The 26,772-nt window shown below is 39.8% G+C and overlaps 1 protein-coding gene across 7 annotated transcripts in view; it reads right to left on the reverse strand.

Annotated features, from left to right (window-relative positions):
• Nucleotides 1–26,772, reverse strand: part of atp8a1 (ATPase phospholipid transporting 8A1) — a 180,600-nt gene that overhangs the window by 76,787 nt on the left and 77,041 nt on the right. For all 7 annotated transcript variants that reach the window (XM_061834636.1, XM_061834637.1, XM_061834630.1 and 4 more), the window contains 8 exons: nt 23,638–23,710; nt 16,459–16,564; nt 15,106–15,188; nt 14,150–14,199; nt 11,762–11,831; nt 11,436–11,520; nt 8,605–8,744; nt 5,027–5,165 (listed from right to left, as the gene is read on the reverse strand). In XM_061834636.1, coding sequence (XP_061690620.1) covers nt 5,027–5,165; nt 8,605–8,744; nt 11,436–11,520; nt 11,762–11,831; nt 14,150–14,199; nt 15,106–15,188; nt 16,459–16,564; nt 23,638–23,710 — 746 coding nt within the window. The remainder of the gene's footprint in view (nt 1–5,026; nt 5,166–8,604; nt 8,745–11,435; nt 11,521–11,761; nt 11,832–14,149; nt 14,200–15,105; nt 15,189–16,458; nt 16,565–23,637; nt 23,711–26,772) is intronic.

Below are 26,772 nucleotides of genomic sequence, written 5' to 3' on the forward strand. Positions count from 1 at the left end.
TTGAGGTCCCTGGTGTGGTGAGGATTCAACATTCCATTGGAAGAGGGGGGGAACATAACTCTTTAGTTTAACACCGTAGACCATTAAAAGTGGTCCAGTCCAGGAAAATGTTTTTAAGCCAAAGTCAGTAAAATCAAAATTCATAATATGCATTGTAATTTTGTCATATATATCTGGTCGTCATTAAGTCCAAGACAATTATCACACTGACGGAAGGATTGATAAAACATTTCTGACATTGATGTTAAATTTGAAAAATAAAACACTTATTAACAAGGCATCCTAAAGTTCCTGAAAATTGGAAAATAAACTAAATGCACTACTTCTCACTACTTGCCCTCCTTCCACACACCCAGCTGTTGCCCTTACAAAGCTGCCAATGCCATGTGAGAGTTGCAATGTATTTACTGGTGTGTGTATTTCCTGTGTACATAATATACATTTGCTACTGTTATGACCAGAGGTTAAAATAAGACTAATATAAATTGCCAAAATGTTGTGTTGCAAAATTGCAAGTTCTGATCAAAATAATCTAATCATTGGTACTTTGGTGCAGATCAGGATATTTGTGGGCTTCAACGGGTTGCTCCTATCTAGTAACAAATACTCAGCTCTAAAGAGAGACTACCACTCAGCCTTTGTTTTTGCGAATATGGGTGGGTGGTATTTTTGCTTTGTGAAGCAAAGACAAAGATATACATAAAATACAGCATGAAAGCCCTAAGTGAGGATATAAGAAAGTTTGTCCTCAAAACTAAACACGACTGGAGGTTCAGAACTGGTAGATTGTTTTCTTAAGTGACGTGCAAATGACCAAATTTAGAAAAATGTATACAGTGTAAAGAAAATATCTCCATCTCAACACTGCCTCAGTTCTCTCTCTCCACCCTTGTCCATTGCTCCAGATGAATGTGTTTACCTTCAGATAATTTGACATGGGCTTAATGTAGAATGTCGCATTCCTCGGCCTGTCATCTTTTCAGGCGGAACTAAACAGCGCTCCCACAGGACTTTAGGAATGTGCTATAACAACATGCCATGTCACGGCCACCTCCGTAGTTGCAATAATTCGCGATTCACATCTGACCTGCAGACTACTAACTCGTGTGGTGATCACTATGCAGATTTTGAAAGGTCTGCTCAAGAGAGAATGATGAGCCTAGGAATGTATAGGCATACATGACCACATTCTCCTGATACTGTATATTATTGATCCTAGAGCAGGTGTGAGAACACGGTGCCCGCACGCACGAGGCAGCCCTTCGAGGAACACGAGTAGGATTTTGTTTTCTGAATGTTAATGTACTTTCTTGATGATTTTTCTCATAGTGCTTGCCTTTTACATGAAAACAAATGCAACACAAATGAGTCTTGGTGTCTTAGGAGGGTTTTTTTTTCCTTTTACAAAATGGCCCTTACAAATCACTCAAAATGTTTTTACTAGCTGGAACTTTTCTATGTTGTTGGAACACAGTGTGCCCTTGCCCAGCCGCGGTTCACTGGTTGTGGCTGTGATTTTGCTCTTAAAGGTTTTTTCTTTTTCCATAATGTACCATATTTTCACACCCATAAGATGCACTTGCATCCATCCATTTTCTTAGCCCTCTATCCTCACGAGGGTCACGGGAGAGCTGAAGCCTATCCCAGCTATCATTGGGCAGGAGGCGGGGTACACCCTGAAATGGTTGCCAGCCAATCGCAGGGCACACAGAAACAGACTACAGCCGCATTCACAATCACACCTAGGGGCAATTTAGAGTCTCTAATTAGTGCATATTTTTGGGATATGGAAGGAAACCGGAGTGCCTGGAGAAAGTACACGCAGGCGGGGCCGGGATTCAAATGCCAGTCCTCAGAACTGTGAGCCCAATGCTTCACCGTGCCACCATAAGGTACATGTAGAGATCTTAAATTCCCTCCTAAATAGAGAGGGCACCTTACAATGGGCTGCACCTTATGTGCACATTGAGGTCCAAGATCTGTAAATGTTGTTGTGACTTGTCCAATGAAGTCCACTTGAACACACTGGTTATGTTGTTCGCATGCATGCTACCATGTGTTTTAGGATGTAAAAAAGCTTCTATATGATGGTGAGGAGGCAGTGAGGAACAGTTGCATTTTACATCTGTAAGCAGAAGACTCTTACATTGTCTCACACATAAACAGTGTAAGCCAGGTCATTACTCAAGATGTTGTTCACACCCATATGTCACATCGAAACTAAAATTATCACACCAGAGCAGACAAACTACAATAATAGCACTGCAGTACTACTACAGGAATGAAGAAAAAATTTACACAAAACATGGACTTTAAACATTATTTACATCCGTGTGCATGTTTTCTGTCAATTATTTCTTCAGTGATTCTTTTATTTATTATTTGCTAGTTATGTTATTCTGATCATTATTTAAGATCATTTTCATGAATGTTTTCGGGAAAGTCTCTTCAGTGGTACTTGCAGCTGACTTTTTCCTGACGCTGTGGAGCAAGCACTCTGATTCCACTGCGTCCTGGCTCTGACCTGTCCAGATCGTGACGTACTTTGGACCAACAGTGAAGCAAACATCCCTGGGACGCATATCCCAGAGCAAACAGACTTGCGAGCCAGCCACTAAGAGAGTAACTACTGTACATCTCATCCTAATAGTGCCAGAATTGCGATGCCCGCAGATAATGGTGGTCTTTATGACTAATGGTTTGACATAAGTCGGATAGATAAAACTGACTTGCCGTGTTCCTTTTCCGTTAAGTTGAGTCAACACAGCTGGCACGTGGCTGATTTATGCTAGGTTGTGACAAGTGTAGCGTTTGGGTGGTTCACTCCCCCAACCCCAAAAAAAAAAAAAAAAAATCTAAAGTCGCTCATGTGCCATGAACTCAAGTAGGAGAGATCCTGTTTCAGTTTGGAAAAATTGTAATATTAAAGTCAATATTGAGAAGGGATTTGCAGTGCAACACCAGTCTAAAAAGGCTGACCTGTAATAGTGGGCCCAGTGATCATGTGCTCACATCTGGGCACGCTGGGACAAAGGGCTGATTCAAAAGGCCCACAGTGGTAGGTAGACTCCAAGAGATGCACTTTTGATATCGATTTTCCTGCCATCTTTGTTCACATGTCAGCTACCACATGGAGGAGGTAGAATTGCAGCACCGCAGGGGGAGCAGGAGTGAGGTACTAAATGTTCTGCAAGACTCACTCATTTGCACTTCTTATATATTCTGTGAGGCCAGAATGCCCCAAGGGGAAAGAGACATGAAAAAAGTGCCCGCTTGTGTACATATGCATGTTATTTACATCACGTCGGTGAGTGGGGCTCATATATCATCCTGTGTTCTGCAACAGATGCTTGTTCTAGATGTATGGGACAGAGAACATGCCTTGTAGGTTCTCCAACTGACCAGGGGTTAAGACCAATTGTGGCTACGATTATGCAGTACAGGGGACCAAGCATTGAGATTTACGGCATTTCACTATTTAACATTTAACCATGTTACAAGTGTATAAACAGGGGTACACATAACTTTGGTCTCGTTAGCAAATGAGCACCATAGCTTGTTGCTTGGTGCTCTTATTTTTCATGACCCATAGACCTCACTGGATGAACTTATGTCTGTTTGTAGACATACAACCAATTTGTTACTTACTGTACTTATTTTATGTAACAATAAAGAAACTTTTTCAATGACTTTGCAACCATTGTTTTTCCTGTTGAGTCTTTTTGCATGTGCTTGAAGTTTTACTGGATTAGTCTCAGTCTGAGCCAGTTGACAGCTAGTAACGTGCCTAAAACACCCTATAAAGCAATTTCACTGATTTGTTTTGAAATACATTAAATACTCTGTGTGAAGTGATGATAATGTGCCAAGACAGAGCAATTTAGGATCGATTTTTTGAGAGAGTTTAGAGCATTTAACTGTTTTTCAGAATTTCAGTTGTCAGTTGTTTTTTTTTGGGCATGGCCAAAAACAACCCAAGTATGCACATGGGCTTTCTGGCATTAGTTAGCTCTCCTCATTATAGTACAGTATAAGTACTGAGCGCCATCTTTTTACCAGTGACTAAGGGGTGCACTTGTGAATTACTGAGTAATATCTTTCTACCAATACATGATGCATAGATAGCAAGCTATGCCGACAACCAGAAAAATGCATCTTCCCTGGAATGTTGTATATTTTGCCAATTTCTGTGGACCCACACGACTCTGTAATTGCTTATGAAACACAGCACCAAACTTTGCTTGGCGTATGGCTCACACTACAGGCATTTGCGCGCACACTGTACAAACGTATTTGAGGGACAACTGAAGTTCAGTGGTAATGTGTTCAATGTATTTATCAGAAACCCCTACAGAATCAGACAATTGGTCGGTGGTCTCTTTTTTCACAAATGTGGATCCTTATTTCATATACTTGGCATTTTTTTTCAATTGATTCAAATTTGGCAGGCTGGTTAACAATACTGAATTTATGCAACGTTAAAAGGGCTGTTATGGAGAAATATAAAGAAATGACAAGAATTGAGGCTGTTCAGAACCTCAAATGTCCATATTGACCTGGAACCCAAACATGAATCGACACAAAACTGAGGAGTGGTCACATCAGTCTTCTCGAATGTTAATGTGAAAGACAGTGTCTCTTTACCATATAATCATCTAACTGTCCAGAAAACAAGTATAATTAATCTTAAAGACAGTTAAGGTGCTTTATGTTGGTGTTTTGGTTTACAACACAGTTCAAATAGACGCAGCGCATAACTTTTTAATGTCCATGTGTGAACAATAGCATCTTTCAACGGGAAAAGGAAGGACAGCATCTTAACTTGATTTGATGAAGAATTCCTGTTTTAGAGGAACGGCCACTATTTTAGGACATAGTGTAAATAAAACTAAATTTACCACAACTGAGTTTTTTGCTTAAAGTTGTGTCTCCAAAAAAGGAAAAATACTCAACTGATAACTTCTCATCTTCAAGTGGGTGGCACAAATTTGTGTTCCTCTCCAAATGGTCTTTAGATCCTCCTTACCAATGTTGATGGCCGTTTCCTGTTTGTCTCCCGTAAGGATCCAGATCTTGATGTCGGCTTTCGTCAGTGTCTCTATGGTCTCAGGCACCTTATCCTGCAGCTTGTCTTCGATAGCGGTGGCCCCCAACAACTGCAGGTTCTACCACAGAAAAAGAGGGACCATAAAAATACATATGGAAGCAAGCATCTGCAAACACAAAGAAAGCGTTTAAGAATGAGAATTACAGTAAAATTAGAATTGCACAACACCAAGAAATTGTGATGTAAAACTTTGTCACTCAGCTGTTATTATTGTAACATTTCAAGAAAATGTTATGATTTCAGAGGAAAACATTTTTGAGAGTAAATTGTAATTTTACGAGAAAGTTGTATTGTTATTAAAAAAAATATTTGTAATATTCAGTGAATTTTTTTAACCAGAGCTGCATTATTCAGGAAAACTAATATTTCAAAAATATATAATTTTACAATAAAAATGTAATCTTGTGGTAAAGAAAATTTAATTTTACAAGTATCACATTATTTATGGGGAAAAAAAAGTCTTAATATCACTGTGATTTTGAAAAGTTTTTATATTTTACGTGAAAGTCCTGAAAAAAAAAATCAATTTCAGCTGAAACAATTAACTTTTTTGTCAGCCAATCAACAGAGCAGCTTGTATTACTCAACCCTTACAGAAAAGTGTTGGCAAATAAACACTTTGCCTCAAATAACAGCAATGTATAATAGTAATGCAGCTGCTCTTTTTTATGATCCAGAACATACATGGCGAGTTTGGGACCAGTTTGTCCATACATGTGTGCATGACGATCACGAGATTTAAAAAAATAGATGAAAAAACAGGTTCTTGAAGCCTCATGAGAATTTACTTGACAAGAGATGGAGGGACACACTTGACAATTGGAGGAACACGACTAGATCTGATGAGTACTTTGAATGGCTTTTGGCTCTTTTGTCCCTTTGATGTTGGATTTTCTTTGAGACTTACGAGGAGAAAAAGACATCACTTGGATCAAGATTACAGCCCTCGGGTGAGGCTGGTACTAAAAAGGCTAGTCAGTCAGTCGGGCCAAACACTGCTCTTGTGCAGCATGAATAAACATGCAGCATGAAATTCTGTGTCAGTATTAGTCAATCTGGAGTGTCTCTACAACTCTTCCGCCACAATATTAGGTACATATTGGTGGTGTTGGGCTAAAACCACCGATGTCCAAAATTGGTCAGTTTAATATTTTTTCACAAATGGATACTATTTGGTAAGAGCACAAGTGGGTATGTTTACCTTTTCAAATAATTTGCAAACAAATAAAATTAATTAAAATTAAAAATGATTTGCTGTATTTGCCGATGAGATGGTGGGGTTTCGGCGCCACGATGACGAAGCTGTGGACCGTTGGCCTCACAGTTCTGAAGACAGAGGTTCAAATCCCGGCCCCGCTTGTGTGGAGTTTGCATGTTCTTCCCGTGCCTGCGGGAGTTTTCTCCGGACACTCCGATTTCCACCCACATCCTCCCCAAAAAACATGTATTAATTGGAAATTGCCCCTCGGTGTGATTGTGAAGGCGACTGTTATCTGTCTCGATGAGCCCTGCGATTGGCTAGCAACCAGTTCAGAGTGTACCCTGCCTCCTGCGCTTTGACAGCTGGGATTGGCTTCCGCAGTTCCGCAACCCTCGCGAGGTTAACCAGCTCAGGAAATGGATGGATGGATGGAAGGATGGATTGATGGATGGAAAAGTGTCAGTGTTGGAAATACAAGGTTGATACAGCAATATGCAAAATTTAGTGAGATCCAATAAAAAAAGATGTTGGCTCTTAAAAACAACAACCACAATAATAAACATTGTTATTATTTATGTATTTGTGACAGTTTAAATAAAAACTGACTATTAAAACATTGATTATGTTTTCATTTGAGGGCATTGTTTTTTGTTGATCTAAATGATTCATATTACAAACCTGATACTTTCTTTCAGGGCTGTGATATGATCAGAGTATACTCCCCCCAAATGTCATGATATGAAAGTTTATGCTTTGTACAATTTCCCTCATTGCGCACCAGGGTGCTTTGTGCAGGAATGATGTATATAAGTGAAGTCCAAATTATGAAGACAAAAAAGAAAATACTTATTCTTAAAATGTGTTTGTATACACAAACAGCAAGAAGGGATTAAAAATATAGCCCAAATTTATAAAGCTTAGTTTACTGAGACAGAATCTTAAATGATAACATAATACACATACTATGAATTTGATCTATTATTGCAGGTCATAATTCATGTTCTTTCAGAAGATGAATTAAATAAGTGTTAGAGGGTAGATATGAGCGCCAGGAGTGCTGGATTGCGATTCCACTACTCCCCCATGTGGCTTTATTCGGACTTGGTTTCCCACCTAAAGGAGTCATAGAGTCCTTAAATACTTTCCCACTTTTATATATTCCCCGTTGGAAATGTTGCCGTTTCATTTTTAATAGATTGCTCTCATCTGTGTGTGTGTGTGTGTGTGTGTGTGTGTGTGTGTGTGTGTGTGTGTGTGTGTGTGTGTGTGTGTGTGTGTGTGTGTGTGTGTGTGTGTGTGTGTAAATGCCCGTGCAGTGGTAAAAGGTGCCAAGAGGGTGATTAACGACTGCAGTCTGCCGTGTTTGCCTGGTTCTTCCTACTGGACCCACCTTGCATGTAATTACCTTGCAATTAATTACCTGCTTCTAATCTCACACAAATATACACTTAGAATTTGCTCCATTATATGACTTTGATTATAATTTTACAGTGTAGTCGAGTCTGATGTGGAAACAGAATACTTTGAAATATATGCTTGTGAGCTGTTTTAAGTGTGCCTGTGCAGTATTATGAATTCTGTAACTAATTTTCCTGGAGTTTTTCTACATAAACCCCACTGCCCCAAAATGAGGGTAAGAGCCACATTGTAATCTCCCATTTTCTCAGAGAGTATCAGAGCCATAACATGGGGAAGGATGACAACTGTGGAAGTGGATGCTGCAATGCCAAGACATGTGACAATACCTGACACTCACTTCTCCCACCCTGGAGTGTTGTCAATTTCCAACAAGTATTTTTTTTATCAGCTGCTCTTAAATATGGCTGAGGATTTGGGGCCCCGGAAGGGTGAGCAATATGACTTAAATTTAGTTTTCTATATATACATATAATTTTTTTAGATAATTTGTTTTATATAAAATCCAAATTAAAATGGGCATTGATAGAAGTCTATCGTAATGACAGCCAATACCATCATAAATGTGTTTATTTTAAATTGTAATATGCCAATAAGTAATGGGCTGATTACATAATAAAACTCCTGAACCTATGAAGTAATAACATGTGGCCAATAACGTGACAACATATTACATTATTGTCCTGGTGAGAAAAAAAAGCATTTTTTGCAAAATGTAATAACTAAATTCAATATGATTTGATATACCAATATGGAGTACTGCATTACATTTTAAATGAAAAAATTGATCATTTTATAGGCCATGATTACATTAATGCCACAAGCTTCCACTAGAGAAGCCTATAACGTAATAACTGTTGTTTGTTTCATTTCACTTTACCCTCTCGATAAGTTCGTAGCTCTCCTCCATCTTAAGGGCTCGGTTCTGCAGTGAAGTGCAGGCTCGGTGGTGTACCTCCAGCCACTGCTGATAGGATGACTCGCTGATGTCTGCCACCGCGAAGCACAACGTGCGCAACCCTGAGTGATGACAACAGCAATGTGATAAATGGAAGGGACTTACTGTATAAAGTGCTTTTACTACACCATCATGTTTCCACTTTACTGATGGTCACAGATTCACCCATTTAGATAGACATTCATACACCAATTTGTGGCTTCTGTAATGCAAGGCGCTGCGAGACAGACTTGAAGCAATCTGAGATTCAGTGTCTTGCCCAAGGACACATATACAATGGGGAGAGCTGGCACCATCGACCCTTCGGTCACTGGACGGCTACCAAAAGAGCAACAGAAACCCCATTTGTCGTAAAAAAGTATGACTATACTGTGGTGTGCAAATGTCATTTACCTTTTCTATGTGTATTATAATTCTTCTACTTGTTCTCTTCTTCTTCCTATCATAATAATAATTATAATATTACTTTGTATTTTTATAGGCTAACATACAGTGAAGAAAATAGGTATTTGATCACCCTGCGAGATTGCAACTTCTCCCACTTAGAAATCATGGAGGGGTCTGAAATTTTCATCGTAGGTGCATGTCCACTGTGAGAGAGATATACTAAAAAGAAAAATCCAGAAATCACAATGTATGATTTTTTAACGATTTATTTGTGTGATACAGCTGCAAATAAGTATTTGAACACCTGAGAAAATCAATGTTAATGTTGCAATTACATTGGTCAAACATTTCCATGTAATTGTTCACCAGGTTTGCAAACACTGCAGGAGGGATTTTGGCCCACTCCTCCACACGGATCTTCTCTACATCAGGCAGGTTTTTGGGCTGTCGCTGAGAAACACGGAGTTTCAGCTTCCTCCAAAGATGTTCTATTGGGTTTAGGTCTGGAGACTGACTAGGCCACGCCAGAACCTTGATACAGAGCCACTCCTTGGTTTTCCTGGCTGTGTGCTTCAGGTTATTGTCATGTTGAAAGACCCAGCCACGACTCATCTTGACTGCTCTTACTGAGGGAAAGTGGTTGTTCCCCAAAATCTCACAATACATGTCTGTGGTCATCCTCTCCATGATACAGTGAAGTCGTCCTGTCCCATGTGCAGAAAAATAACCTCAAAGCATGATGCTACCACCCCCATGCTTCACAGTAGGGATGGTGTTGTTGGGATAGAACACATCATCAGTCTTCCTCCAAACATGGTTAGTGGAATTATGACCAAAAAGTTCAATTTTGGTCTCATCTGACCACAAAACTTTCTCCCATGACTCCTCTGTATCATCCAAATGGTCATTGGAAAACTTAAGACCGGCTTTGACATATACTGGTTTAAGCAGGGGAACCTTCCATACCATGCATGATTTCAAACCATGATGTTTTAGTGTATTATCAACAGTCACCTTGGAAACGGTGGTCCCACCTCTTTTCAGGTCATTGACCAAGTCCTGTCGTGTAGTCCTAGGCTAATTCCTCGCCTTTCTAAAGATCATTGAGACCCCACGAGGTGATATCTTGAATGGGGCTGTATGGGGTGGACAGGTGTCTTTATGCAGCTAACAACCTCACACAGGTGCATCTGATTCAGGATAATACATGGAGTGGAGGTGGACTTTTAAAGGTGGACTAACAGGTCTTTGAGGGTCAAAATTTTAGCTGATAAGACAGGTGTTCAAATACTTATGTGCAGCTGTATCACACAAACAAATAATTAAAAAAAAATCATACATTGCGATTTCTGGATTTTTTTTTATAGATTACCTCTCTCACAGTGGACATGCACCTACGATGAAAATTTCAGACCGCTCCATGATTTCTAAGTGGGAGAACTTGCAATATAGCAGGGTGTTTAAATACTTATTTTCTTCAAAGTACATTTAATTAATTATTATTATTTGATTGAATTAATATAGAGCATATTTTATAGGTTAATGACAAATGTTTTTAAGGAATAAAATCTCTTTTTTTTTAATCTATGGACACTTCATTTGGTACACTTCCTCAATCTACACGAGCTGTTTTTCATTTTATTCATCTATGACTTAGCAGGACCAAGGTGCATCTGAAAACATGATTATTGCAAATAATACTATAATGAGCATATTTTCCATTAACTCCTCTCATAGAAGAAAAACAAGCTGAGCATGATTATTGTTGGAAAGGCAGAATTTTTGCTTGAGCTCTTGGTCTGCATCTCTCATTACATTGTGGAAATGTACCTAATATTGTGTAATGTGATTGCATGTTTTGTAAACGGTGCAAATCCTTGCTTTAAAATTAACATACTCAGATGGATTCTGTACAAACATATAGATGAAATAACACCAAATGGAATTCTTTTTAAAAATTGAAACAAAAACAATTTGTTTATATTCCTTACCATTTTATCCTCATTGGGCAAGAGGCAGAACACACTGCAGGGAATATATGCACACATTCTAGGTAGATATTTTATAATTACATATATTCAAAGGCTGGTTCCACAATTGTAAAGACCTTAACAAGGTGTCCTGGATGCTCCAGTATATTTAGTCTACTCTCAATGGCGTTGTACAACTTCTGTGCCACCAGGGGACAGTCTAGGCACAGAAAAAGCACTTTTAAAAGTAATCTTAATTTTTTTAAGTAGTGACTGGGAAATTGCAGAAAAGCAATTATGGAAAAAATCTTAGTATAAAACTGTTCTAGCCTGACGGTGGGATCAAGACGCTGTTTTTTTTTCAATTTCACACAACCAGGGGTGGGCGACACTCACCCTCAGTGGCAAACTGTTCCAAATGTTTCAAAGTGATCTCTTTGTAGCGAGAGCTGTCTGCAAGTCTATCATAGATCACCGTGTCCTGAAGAAAAAAACCAATGCACTCATTAAAAATTAACAAAAATATTTAACATGATGTGTTATGTATACTTTGATTTTTTTTTTTAAAATACTCTGCTGTAGAACCTAATAGCTTGAAATGTGGTTTGATAGTGTTTTCTACAAGATTCCTTGACAAGTGACACCATGGAAATGTTTTTCCAAGCCTGTTGATAAGGTGCTGATAGGGTGGATGTTGTGTGTTGCCATGGTCACAGACTTACAGCTCCTTTGCAGTAGAGGCGGATCTTTCCGGATGGTGTGCGCATGATGACGGACATCCTCTTCCTCACACTGAGAGTGTGTGAGAGAGTGAGAGAGAGACAGAGAAAGAGAGAGTGAGAAAGCGAGAGAGAGAAAGAGAGAGAGAGACTGAGTGAGTCATTTTCTCATTTTGAGGCGACAAATTATCGCCCAGTTTGAGCACAGCGTGTGCCAGCTAACAGACAACATGGGGATGAGTAATGGTATAGTTAACTCACTGTAGGAAATCCTTTCAGATTGCTTAAAAACAAAAGCATGAAAGGCCCTACATCCGTGAAAGACATCTATCTGGCCTGTGTTGGTAATTTCGTAAACCAGAGAGTGTGAGGGCTTCGTCACTGTGGATGTTAACATCTGATTTCAGTCAGGAGCAATCAAGGTGTAAGATCAAATCTCTTCTTCCCTGTAACTTTTGTGCAATGTCAATCTTGATCAAGACATCTCTTTGTAGAAGAGGACGACGCATAATTGCAGTGATGAATGACTGAGTGTGGAAACAGACAATGGGAGCAATTACACAGAATGAGCTGATCATAAGCATTCGGGACTTAATTACATCCATTGTTCTCAGGATGTCTGCTTGTGCCTCGATCAAATGCACCAAAATCTCATCACCTTTTAGATGTGCTCTCAGCAGTCTTAAATCTATAAGGACTTTCTGCAACTAAATTGAGACATCTCAAAAGACACGCCCTCCCTGCACTGGAATGCCCAGCTTGGCGCACACGGGTTTTCTCAAATTGACCAACAAGCAGTGAGTCTTGCAGTTGGATATACGCTGTCTACAAAAATGGATCCAAGTGTACACCTGATAATTGAGATGATAAAAAGTAAATTAAGGAAAAAAGTCAATTATAGTATAGTCGCAACAAACAAACATTCACACTCATATTCACACCTACGGGGAATTTAGTTTTTCCTGTCTTGGTCATGTATTTTGTCCACGTCTTCCCTTTTCTGAACCCTGAGAATCCAAACCAGAGTCATTTCCCATTGACTTTTACTTCGGCAGCTGTTTGGGGATTTACAGTATACGGGACCTTTGTTTGGTGACCACCAGAGGCACCCTAGGTTTGTTGTCACAATATTTCACTTCTCAGTCATATAATTTAACCGTTTCCACACCTCGTTCCACACATCCAACCAAGTCACCTCCATCAAAACCTGCCTCCAAGTCACCTCGATCTATGCTACATCACCTCGTCTCGCACCACCTATGTTCTCATGTTCACCTTCACGAGTTCCTATCCACACTGTTTCCAGTATCAGAAGCTACGGCAGGCTCCTGTTCCCGCTCCACAGCAGCTACATCAGGCTCCGTTCCTGCTCCCTTGCAGCTGAAGCAGCCTTCCATTCCTGCTCATCAGCAACTGCAATAGGCTCCCATTCCCCATCCTTGAGAACTGCAGCAGATTCCCTTCTGGCTCAACGGCAGATGCAACGGGCGCCAGCAACGCAAACTATGCAGCTACCGCCCGACCCCACTATGACAGCATCTCCTCCAACAGTTGCCACCGATCCTTGCTCTGGCGGTGCTCGTCTATTGGTCACCATCCGCCCCTGCAGTGCTTGTACACCAGCCCGCACCCGACCCTTTTGCCTAGCCCCTGTATTTCCGTTGCATTCGACATAATGCCACATTACAGCCCATTAAAAACCTTAATCTTGGCATCCTAGCCGACCGCATGAATGGCCCAGGCAAGTGCTGCACGTCTGGTGGCCTGGACAGCATCTTGTTTCCTGACTGGGGTGAACTGAAGTTTTTCTTTGCTACTTTGATTATTGATTTTGGGAGTTTAAGTTACGTTTTTCCAGATGCATTGGTTGCCTGTTTTTGTATATCTGTTTTTGTAACCCCTGCGCTCCTGCCTGGCCTCCCTGCTTTCCCGCATTTGGGTCCTACATGTTTTGTCTTGCCTTCCAACATCACAAAAATCCAACCCTGACACGAGGCAGATGTGCTAATCAGCTGACCACCATGCTGCTGGATAGGTACATTTGTTTATTATTTTGACCTCAGTTTATCTTAACCAACAGGGTTCAACGTAGGGCTGGGAAATATGACCAAAATCACATATAAACAGATTCACTTTATTATAAAAGCAAATGCTGTGATATAGTGGAAAAATAATAATGGAAATACTTCTGAACAAGTTATATATTCCCTTAGAAAAGTAAAAAATAAAAATTAAAAAAAAGGAAAAAAATTGACTTTGAGAACATTTGAAAAAAAAGATAGAATGGAATTTGGAGATTATGGAGAACATTTATTAGAGATATCCAAAATATTTAATTATGCTCATCTTGTGCGTGAACACAAATTAAACCTTTTTGTCATCCTACTGTACCTTGTAAACTCCAGGACGTGAAGCAGCTCATACTTCTCCTCGCTTCCCATCTAAAACCATAGCAAAAACAACAATTGACGCAATTGAGGCAGAAGGGCAAAAGATTTAGCCAATGTGGGGAGTTAAGAGATCGGATGAAGCTAGAGAAAATAGGCCGACATCTCAGAGACACAATGTTCATAAGAAATGGTTCTCACCTCTCTCTGCCTCTGAATGCAATCAGGTTAGCCAATTAAAGGAACAACGGGACGGTTGACCTACACACTGTACCTCTGCTCAGACTGTAGGCACGTGTTACATTATTACTCATAAAAGATACCTACGCTTTTAGAATTTCTTTAGGCGGGGTGGGGGATAAATGATGATAAGTGACATAAAACAAAGTGACAAAATAAGTTTTTGTTGGGGTTGAGCAATTCATGACATTTCCCCATTCGCTGATCAAGAAAGTCAATTATTTCCCTATTGTAATCTAAAAAAAAAAAAAAAAAAAAAAATAAATCATTCTGTTTCTTATCCTCACAAAGATTGCGGGAGTGCTTAAAAATAGGCTTCAAGTTGTTGATTGGCACTTTGAGCTTCATTAGGACTGGCAACAAATACCTTCATGCCTCTTTTTGGAAGAATTTTTTACTCTCTGCCAAGATGCTGCTTGTTATTAGTGAGTTGGGATGACTTCATTGCAACCATACAAACATACAAACAATGTATTGTATGTCAAAACAAAGAAATCAGCCAAATGACAGTTTGTATTGAGAAAAGTCACTCATATCTCAAGGCACCATTGTATTTACAATTAACATATATTTCAATCCAGAAAATGCTGGACTCTTACGTTTCCTATCTACGGCATGCATTGCAATTGGTTTAAACATTACACTGATTTAATTGCACAAGCTAAAAAGCAATCGTGTGTGTCCCTTGTGTATTGTGAAGATTAGGAGATTAAAACATACCATTTCCACAATGACACTGTTTGGTGTTCTACCAGAGAACACAAAACCCAGATTCCGTGCAGCTCTCACCAGAGCACCTTCATCTTGGAAACAATGACAAAGAAAATACTTTTTCATACAAGAAGCCACAGGCAGAGATGTTTTTATAAAGAGGGCAGTATTTGTGAACAAGGTATCTTGTGGCTAAGCATGCAAAAGGATGCTGCAGGGTGAGGGGCAAAAAAGCTTTTTTTTTTTTTTTTTTTTTTTTTTTTTTACAGTTCACTTAACCCAACCCCCACTTTGTTTCAAACCCCAAAGCTCTTCCATACAAGCGCCACTGATGTACACGATCAGGCGCAAAATAAGCACAGAATGTCACATGAAGTAACACCATCATGTTTTCTTGTTGCTGAAAGACAATATTCCTTGCTCTTTGTCAATTGTCCATTATGCAACATATTTCTATCTACATTAAGTGATGTAAAATTATTAATAACGTTTGAAAGAATATATTGACTTAAGATTTACTACAAACAAGTTAATGCAAATTTCATCATATCTTATTATCTTGTCTTATTTTTGGAATGAGCGTCCAGTCAATGTTTACGTTTGGTACAACAAAGAATGCCAGAAGGTATTCTGACATTTTGCAAGTCCATTAACACTGCCTATTTATTTATTTGTACATTTAAATATTGCTGCTAAGGGCACCAAGCATGTTGCAGTGCAATGCTCTAACAAGCAAAGGCAAAACAAGGAGATTTGTTTTCTTTTCTCGACACCATTTGTTTCTGCTGTTTTATGAATAATAAAACTTTTTTTTCTTTTCCATTTATATATTTCTATTGACAGTGGTAGGAAAACACTTGCATGCAAGTAGATATTTATATCTATAAACATGCAAATTAAGTGTGCAATTTTCATAAAAATGCAGATCTGAAATCATGTTTTTCATTTATAATGTCAATTTGAAGTACATTTTTCTTAAAGTAAAGTGAGGTAACTTGTTCAAGTCTCAGATTAGCGATCATAAAATCTTTATTAATCGTACAGGTCTTTTTCATTGTTTTGCTTTTTAAAGAAGCTTTTTGAATCTGTAAGTCATACATGTCCAAATAGAAGTTAACAACTGTTAAATAAAACTAAACTTGTATACCCTTTGAACATGCCTAACAGATGTGTAATCAAAAGGGAACACGGAAGTATTTACACGATCCTAAAAGCATTTTATAGGTTATGCTGGATTTGATTAAGTCTAGCAGTACTTTTTTAAGAATTCAATAGTCTGACTTTAGGGGCTCCAATGCAGTCGTAAATTCCAATTATACCTACAGCTATTATTAAATATGACACGGGAAAGGTATGACGTACCTGGGGACGCTGCCTGGTAGGTGATTTTTCCGTTGTTGCGCTCGGGGACTGCGGTGTGACAGGTGGCCATCATGGTCATGAACTCAAGGATGACAGCAGCTGTAGGCTACAGAAAGTGGGGGGAAGCTACTTTGACATTGAATTTTTGGATAAATTTTTAAATTGTGACAAAATTAGGTTTAAATTGAAGCATAATGCAAGTAAAACCTCAGCAGAGTCATAAAGAGCTGATGAACCTACAAATTCTCAGATACATTTTTCTTTGTGATATTTTTTTTCCCAAACAGAGGTAGTGCCATTGGAGGACTTCATAAAAGCTAAACTAGACCCTGATGGGCTAAAGCTTCCTTATCCCTGCCATTGAAAAAGAAGACCAGAACAATAACCGACATGCTTCGAGAGTAATTACTGCACTAGAAAACCTACTTTTGTTGGATTTTCAAGGGTACTAGTGGTAAATAAAAAGAAAAAATATACACACGCACGTGTGTTCACTCCTTGCATGTATTGCGTATTTGGTTTGGATGAAAATTCAATTAATTTGGAAAAAGATACAAAGGAAGGGGAGCGCCTACATTCATTTTGCGGTGATCAGATTGAACGTGAAAAAAAACCACCGTATTCTACAAACTATAAAGTGCACCGCATTATAAGGGGCACCTTCAATAAATAGCCTATTTCAAAACATGTTTCATATATAAGACGCACCGCATTATAAGGAGCATATAATAGGTACTACAGGAGAGGCTGAGGTTACGTTATGCATCCATTAGACGGAGCTGCACTAAAGCCTCAATATTGATCCATTTATAAGGCGCACTGGATTATAAGGCGCAATGTCGGCTTTTGACAAAATTAAAGGCTTTTAGGTGCGCCTTAAAGTTCAGAAAATAAGGTAATTTGTCTTGTAAAATTGTATAAAATTTAGGGAAAGTGAGAAAACCTTTTTAATCATAATTGAAGGTTGCTTTATTAAACACGAGTTCTCGATGACACACAAAACGAGTGGAATTTTATAGAATATTTACTGACATCCACAAGGGCGATGAAGGGAACCAGACAAACCAAAGAAAGAACATAACACTAATAATGGTGAAAGAAAGAAAATGGACTTACGAAAAGGGAATTAGAACATTGTGTGTTAGACTAAAGTGAAAGCGTAAGTGTTTAATGTGTGTGTCTAGTGTGGACGGGAGAGAGGACAATTGCGTGTTTGTCTGAAGCTTGTAATTTCCCTGAAGTTATTAGGGAATAATATTGTACAGTGTGGTAAACACTGGTGAGTTACTCAAGAACGTAGATCAGATGGTGAGTGATGGGGGTCTGTCTCAGTCGTCTTCGGAAGCACGGAGAGGTTTGGTCAAATGAGAAAAAGGATGCAGAAAAATGAAACAAAATCAAGAGGAGGAAGAAGAAAAATTGTTGTCCATCACGCCTCATAGGAGAAGGTGACAGTGTCCTATCCTGCGTTTTCAGGGACTTGCAAGTAATTTCAGAGCGATCACCCTTGGCTGGAAGCATACGAGGTACTTTAGTCGTTGCTGCTCTAACTGGCTAGTGGTTGCCCAAGGACAGGCTTGGAACCGGAGTCTCTGTGACATAGAAACAAATGAACATAGAAAGGGGAGACGGGAGGGGTAGTTGGATGCCAGCCTATGACTGGCAAGATTAGCCAGCCAGGACAGGAAGAGAGAAAAACAACAAAGCGCAAGAGAGCGGGAGTCTGGGGGTTAAATACCCCAGGGGTATCAAAGAGGGCCAGACAACACTACACTTGCTTATCTCAAAAGTCAAACATATAGGATGACTGTTTACTATTTACTTTAATTTTGGCAAATCAACTGCTTGTGGTTGAAATCATAATTTATGTTACTTGGAGTCCAATCAAGACAAACAGTTCTCAAAATCTCACAACTGCGCTTGTAAGGTTGATAATCTGACAGATATCAAGGCATACTTTTGAAATAATTCAGCAGAGTTTGTAAAATCACAAAACAAATTTTGTGGGGGGTTAAACATCATATCTAAGTTCATGGTTTGGCTTTGCAGTTTGTGTCAACGCCAGTGGGCGTCGCCTTGTACCAGCTTGGTCTCATGGAGAGAGAGATCCACCTTTTGGCCTTGTCAGTTCAAATGAGGAAAGAAATCTTTGATTACTGTAAACCAAGGTTTCAACGGAACCTGGTCATTAATTTATGGTCCAGTAGACGTTTTCTATTGGCTGTCGCACAGCAGGACAGCTTGGAAGAATACAGTTTATGAAGGCTATGGGAGGGAGTCACTGGGCCACTTAAGAGTGGTGGGAGTGTGTCCGCTACACACATTTTAGGTATTCTTCAACATAAACTGGTTTTCCATTATAGTATACCAAGTGTAAATACAGTATATATGCTATATACAGTATAGGAGTCCTGGCATGCATATTTAATGGAAACAATGCCCCAGCCCAGAAAGAGTGAGTCCAAGCAATTTGGCACGAAATACAGTAATTCTCTGCTTTATCACAGTTTTTGCTTTGTTGTCCCAGTAAATTGGCAGTTATACTGTATGTACAATATTTTTGCTGTCCATTGCTCATGCTCTCTCCCCCTCTCTCTCTCTCTCTCTCAATATATTTAGGCCTGACACAAAGCAATTTTTTTACAATATATTTTCCCAAAAGTAGTATTGTTGTTTTTTTATGCCACATATATAAAGCTATTAGAAAACAATAAATAATTGTACACATACCTAAAACTTCTGCACCAGTAACCAAATACGCACACAGTGAGGTTGTTGTACGCAAATGGTTGGGGCTTTTAAATTTATTTTTTTTGGTTGTCAATGGCAACCCTGCTCTGTGGTGAGAGAAAATGAATACGACAGGTGGTGCTGGGGTTTGAGAGAGGGTCTGTGTTAATCAATGGGTCTCTTGAATTACACCGCTTTTATTTCAGAACATGAATGCACTTTTCTTTTGGTATGATAAATCTAGATTGGGGTGGCAGGTACAATGACAGAAATAAGTATTTGAACACCCTGTTATATTGCAAGTTCTTCAACTTAGGAATCATGGAGGGGTCTCATTGTAGGTGCATGTCCACTGTGCTGTGAGAGAGATATTCTCGAAAGAAAAATCCAGAAATCACAATGTATAATTTTTTAATGATTTATTTGTGTGATACAGCTCCAAATAAGCATTTGAACACCTGTCTATCAGTTAGAATTCTGACCCTCAAAGACCTAGTTTGTCTGCTTTTAAAAGCCCACCTCCACTCCATGTATTATCCTGAATCAGATGCACCAGTGTAAGGTTGTTAGCGTCAACAAGACACCTGTCCACCCCATACAATCAGTAAGTCTCAAACTTGTAAAATGGCCAAGACAATGGAGCTGTCCAAAGACACCTGCGACAAAATTGTACACATCCACACGGCTGGAAAGGGCTACGGAGAAATTACCAAGCAGCTTGGTGAAAAAGTCCACTTTTGGCTCAATCATTAGAAAATGGAAGAAGCTTCAATACTGATTTTCTTCACTGTATCCTCTGAAGGATTAGACATTATGAGATGAATTTGTATGGGTGTATGAAGGCCAAAGCTTCATGCAGGGGTTACCATAGTCTTGTAATTATGAGTGTTGAGGTGCTATAATGCAAATGTGGGCCTTGACAAGTTCAAGCACAAAGAGCTGAAGAGAGTTTTATTGAGGGGAATAATGCAATATCAGCAATCCACCCAAACCCCTGACTCCCACTGACTGGTGGATCGTTGCCATCTGTCACAGCAATGGTGACAGATGCACACTCTGGACATGGAGAGTGGGATCAAAGTTGATGTATGAAGCGAAAAGATGACATTTTGACTCAAAAGAAAGTGAAAAGCCCCAAGGCCAACATGTATCTTTGTCAGTGCTGTGGTTTAATCCTCTATTTTCGTCGGTCAGTGAGATTGACAAACGGACAGACAGACAGCCAGATAGATAAATACTCGTATAGATAATGTAATATGGATCTATTCCCATTTGCCACATTTGTTCTGCTCTCAACCACAGTTCATTACTCCCTGGTGGGAATACACACAAGCAAATTCTGGTTCGACTGTTTGAGGCCATGACTCAACAGGATGCTACCATGTTTACATACAAATGCAGTACAAGTACTACTGGTTACATAATGCCGTGTTGCCTGATTGCAAACCATATTAAAAGAATGTGAACAGACCCCAAGCTCTCCTTGAATGGACAGCACAAAATGCCTTCTTCTTACAATGCGGTAATGACACCGCACATTTTTTCCCCGTTTTATTGCTTTTTTCCTCCCCAACATAACACATTGCTGTGATCAATTGTTCTTGTTGTCGCCATGGTAACTGTTGAAGCAGAATGTCACAAAACTAAACGACCTGCAACTGATTGTGTAAGTGAGGCTGGCTTTGTAATATTAACTGGAGGCTTAACACGGGAGTAAAAGACTGGATGTTGGGTACGATTGGGCATCGTTTCAATTTGTGCAATTCTGGTTCCTTATTTCGATTTTGGTTCAATTGAGTCTCGATTTCAATTGACCCCTCCGTAGAAATTGCATCATCCGTGTCGCTGACCAATCAGAGGCCAGAGATCTGCATAAACCACACCCCATGTTGGCATCCGCTATTACCTCAGACAACGTTGCATGGTCCAGTATAGCTTTTGTTAGCGTTTTATCGCGTATTTGGGTCCTTTAACAATAGATATGGTTAAGAGGTGTAGTCACGGACTTTGTAATAGTGACGACAGGTATCCTGAAAGGCTAGTTGGAGTTCAATTCATATCCTTTCCAAAACCAAAGACCCAGTACGAAAAATGTCTTTGATGGATCTAACTTTGTGGAAGATGGCATGATCAACTGAATCCATCTAAAATCAACCGGAACAGAAGACAGAGTACGAAAAATGTCTTCGATGGATCAAAGTTTGTGGAAGATCGTATGATCAACTGAATCCGTCTAAAATCAACCGGAACAGATTTGTTTGCACGAAGGTAAGCCCTATATTTGATTTTCAATACATGTCTCATATAAATGAATTAGCAGTTCTTCGCTTGCATAACATAGCTACGTGTGAATGATTGACACACTTGATCTGTGTTGAGCGATATTTTGCGATGATCTGAATGCACAAACGTGTCTCTTTGTTGCCGGCTAGCGAGCTAAGATAAACCGGACTATGTTTGCACGAAGGTATGCCCTATATTGGATTTTCAATACATGTCTCATATAAATGAATTACCAGTTCTTCGCTTGCATAACAGCTACGTGTGAATGATTGACACACTTGATCTGTGTTGAGCGATATTTTGCGATGATCTGACTGCACAAACGTGTCTCTTTGCTGCCAGCTAGGGAGCTAAGCTAAACTGGACTAGCGAGTCCTAAAAGCCTTCGACGTGCACCGAGACACCAAGACTGAAGGAAGGATGTTTGAGGACACTAAAGTAGTGATTGTCGTATTCGGTCGGGACTTATGTAGGTTCGGCACTAATTCAAGAATAATTATTGAGGGGAGCGCGTGATGTTACACAAAGAAAACGAGAGAAACAACTCGTAAATCAAGTCTCGCCTTCTTGTCCTTCTTACGGCGGTTCACAAACGGCTATACAGATACACATACAGATTCTGCACACAAGTGTGATAGGTAACACGAAAATAGGAAACTGTCAATGACGAATTCGTCTTTGGGTTATAATATATTATATTAAGTGGCTTCTCGGTCTTCCTCTGACTCCGGAAAGATCTCGCGCTAATATCAATGGTTTCTCCGTCGATATGCATGTAAACACCATTGAAATACTCCTCGCTGAAATACTTGAAGCCCCGCTGTCTGCTTTTCAACAATATTTCACTATTCGCTAAGAATGCAAGTGAGAAATCAGCTGGTAAATCGGACAATTTCGCTCTAGTCTTTTCTTCCTGCGCCACCATTTTTGCTAATTGTTTGTCTGAGGTTAGCACACGTGGGGTGACGTGACTTCAGGAAGCGTGGTTAAGTGCCCTGTACGGAGGGGTCAATTGTTTTAGGGGCCTGGGTCAAAAAAACCTTGCATGGTTTGAATAAAAGGTGTCCAAATTATGAATATCCCACTTTCTTAGCAGCTCTCTAGCTATGTCTCTAAAACATCTAACCTTGGTCGTCCCTCTGATTACGTCATTTTTTATCCCAACTAATCTCTTCACTCTTAGAGAAACTCAACATAATTTCTGCCACCTTCAGCTCTGCTTCTTGTTACTGAATTTCTTTACGTCCACAACTATGTCATCAGACCAAGATAGAAAGTCACAACAGAAAATGAAAATTTCCTCTTTAGTGCCAAACTTTCCCCTCAGTAATCATTGCTACTTCCTGGTGCACAACACTTGCCTCTGCTTCTCACTCATTTTCCTCATTCATCAACTCCTCAAAATATTCTTCACAGCTATCAAGTACACTATTGGCACCAGTCAACACCTTTCCATTTCCATCTCTATCCTCAATCAGCCTAACCTGCTGTTCATCCTTCACATTTCTGTTCAACTGGTATAAATCTCTTTCCCTTCGAGTTTCCTGGCATGAATGAGCCTGCCTCTATGAATAATCTGACCACCTTCTCAAGGATACTTTTAATCAAAGTGGGTGAGTCAAAAACATGTTATTGTGCTTCAATACAAATCATAGGTACCATAAATATGATTTATGATCAACAAAACCTCCCATCAGACTGTCCCAACACATTCATCCATTTTCTGAGGCGCTTATCCGTACAAGGGTCGCGGGAGTGCTGGAGCCTATCATAGCGATCATTGGAGGCTGGGTACATCCTGAACTGGTTGCCAGCCAATCGCAGGGCACATGGACACAGACAACAATCACACCCACAATAACACCTATGGGCAATTTACAGTCTACAATAAATGCATGTTTTTTTGGGATGTGGGCGTAAACCACGATGCCTGGAGACAAGCTGTGCAGGGACAGCGACAACATGCAAACTCCACAAAGCCGGAGCTGGGATTTGAACCCCGGTCCTCAGAACTGTGAGGATAAAACTCTCGCCAGTCACACCACCGTTCCGCCTGCCTCAACTCAACCCCAAAATTGTAGGGTTAAGGGTCCATCCTTTTCGCAATTTTCTCCAACATTTTTTGTTCTGTGCCAGAGAAGTAACTTGACGGGCGATCATACTCACATGATTACTTTGGAGGTTTTCCAGCAAGCTTGGGTCAATAAAGCCTAACTCCTCTGAGGAGTGTGAGCTGTGCCTGGAAAGAGGACATAACACACGTCAAACAACAAAATAATGGAGCCTGATAGCAGTGAAAATGACAGTCACTGCAATATTGTAAATAGGAACCTAAAACGGGAGTGGTGTACCAATCGCCTGTGTACCATATTTGACCATTTCAGAATCAGCAATATTAGGCAAGAAGAATGATTTACAAGTAAGCATTGGACGCAAATAATCAAAATATATAAAGTTTTCAGAAAACAGTAGCTTCAAATATAAAATTTGGGCTAATCTTCCAGTAAATTAATTCATAATCAGATTTAGGTAAAATTGCCTGATGTACATGGTCTTAATTGCAGAATTGGTCAAATTTCTAGCTAAAAAAAACATTTCCGGAATCATTTTGACTCATTAAAGTGTTGCAACAAATTATGTTGTATGTGGGTGAAACAAAAACTATTGTAAAATTAATATAGGAATCCATTCAAACATATATCCATTTAAATGACAACAAAACTGAGTTGCTTTTGATGTGAATTTGCATATCAGTTGTTGAAAGTAATGAAGTGGACCAATATAATCATAGCACTTTACAGGAACCTTGTGCTGGGATACCAAAATGAATACAATGGCCACTTTCATGCAATAAGGGCAAATTAGAAAATACCAACTCGCATGCATGCTAAACAAAAATGCTTCAAAGGACACAGCATCACCAAATCAAAGCCACACTTAACAAGGAACAAGAAAAAACATTAGCACCCAATCATCGCCATAAATTTTGACTGTTACAAGGAAATAATGAGAACAACACACAGATATCTTAAATGTTGTTGTCAGTTAATAAAAGAAAGATGTCCATCATTATCCCTGCAACTGCAGCGTTGGTCCATCTAGTGTCTGCTTGCTGGCTGTCCACGGGACATCGATCCACCATTTTGTGATAAAATAACTTCATATAGATCAGGCCATCAGCAGCTTTTTTTTCCCCAAGGCACTGCAGGCATGATTGACCAATAAGATAGTTACACGACTCTGTGTGGTAGGGGGGAAACTCAAGATGGCAACGTTGCAAATTAGAACATGAAAACCTGGAATTAATATGGTGGGATCATCTGGGGTGGGAAATTAGTGGGAAGATTTATTGAAAAACCCCCAGGAGGCAATCAGCGAATTATGACTGGATTTCAGCATCTGCCTTCATTGCTGAAATGCAGAGTTAAATTTCAAAAGGAAATTGAGGATTTGATGGTTTGTACTCAAAGCGCATCATATCAATCCCAGACACTGTACAAATAAGTACTTTCTTTGTTAATCTTACAATTGGAAAATTATGAATACAAATTCTCCTCTTTCAATGCATTGTGTGGCCACAAATAGCAAAAGGAACTGATGCCCATCCTCAAAAAATGAATAAATGTCTATACTAGTACTTTAAACCATAAATACACTACAAACTATGATCCCGAAACACTACCATTTCAAACTCATCTTGGAAAATTTAAAAACCTGAAAAATGTCTTGTCAATGAGATGATTTTTTTAAAACAATGCATCAGAGGTACCCATGTATATAGCAAAGAACCACTAACAACCCACACAAAACTCTCTCTAACACACAAAGATGTTAGTCTCTTTGTCCAGATGTAGAGGTACTTTCTTGACACCACTGTACAACTTTGTTTTTAAGACAGGTCAGAAAAAGAACAAAAAACAAATACTGTAGGAGGTGTTTTTCTTTTTTTGCAAATAGCTTGGCATAGGTTCCAGAAAAAAAGAAAATCAGTTAATTTGTGAAAAGGAAGTATGCATGGGATTACTCTTATGCTCCCTGGTGGGATTGTACAACAATGTGGATCCTCAAAAAACCTTTTCCCACATTCAATAACAAGCCGTGGTTTTCAGCCAGACTTAGACCACTCTGCCAGTCTAAAGAGATTGCATATCATAGTGGGTACAGGGCCATCTACAATCGCACTAGAAACCAGCTGCCTAAAGAAATTAACATTGTAAAGAGGGGACTATGCAGTTAAACTGGAAAAACATCTCTGCGCCAATGACTCTAAATCAGTTGGCACGGATTACAATCGCTCACTAACTACAAGCAACGTTCTCCACCGGTAGAAAACAATAGCAGGCTAGTCGACGACCTAAACAGCTTTCACTGCAGATTTGGAATAGACACTTCCACACCACGCACCCACCAAAAGCCACACCAACTTCCACTCCACCGTTTAACATCCATGAAAGCGACGTTAGATCTTCAAACAACAAAAGATCAACAAAGCGCTGGGCCCAGATCTTGTGTCCACATCCTGCCTCAAAATCTGCGCAGACCAACTTCAACAGGTCTCTACAACTGTGTGGAGTACCAACCTGCTTCAAACGCTCCACCGTTATACCGGTCCCCAAAATAGCAGCAGTCTCAGGTCTTAATGACTACAGGCCTATTGCCTTGACATCTGTGGTCATGAAGTCCTTTGAACGCCTTGTGCTGGACCACCTCAAGAGTGTCACAGGTCCTTAACTGGACCCACTGTGATTTGCCTATCGAGCAAACAGGTTTGCGGATGATCCCGTCATTATGGGTCTGCACTTCATACTTGAACAGCTTGACAATGAGGGTACCTATGCAAGGATCCTGTTCGTGGACTTCATCTCTGCGTTTAACACAATCATCCCTGAACTCCTCTCCTCAAAACTTCTCCAGCTCACCGTCTTTTCTGCCATTTGCCGGTGGATCTACAACTTCCTGACGGGCAGAACACAGCAGTTGAGGCTTGGGGACACCACCTCATCCACGCGCACTATCAGCACTGAGGCACCCCAAAGTTGTGTCCTCTCCCTTCTGCTTTTCTCACTCTTAATGAACAACTGCATCTCGTGGCATCCAACTGTCAAACTCCTGAAGTTTGCAGATGACACCGCAGTCATCTGTCTTAAAGACTGCAACGAGTCTGCGTACCGATAGGAAGTGGCGTGACTGGAGCTTAGGTGTGGTCAACACAACCTGGCGTTGAACACTAAAGACTGTGGAGATGATTGTGATCTTCAGCAGACATCCTTCACCACAGCTGCCCCTGACGCTGTCCAACTG

This window comes from Syngnathoides biaculeatus, chromosome 11 (genome assembly GCF_019802595.1).
Source record: "Syngnathoides biaculeatus isolate LvHL_M chromosome 11, ASM1980259v1, whole genome shotgun sequence".
Classification (NCBI taxonomy): Eukaryota; Metazoa; Chordata; class Actinopteri; order Syngnathiformes; family Syngnathidae; genus Syngnathoides; species Syngnathoides biaculeatus.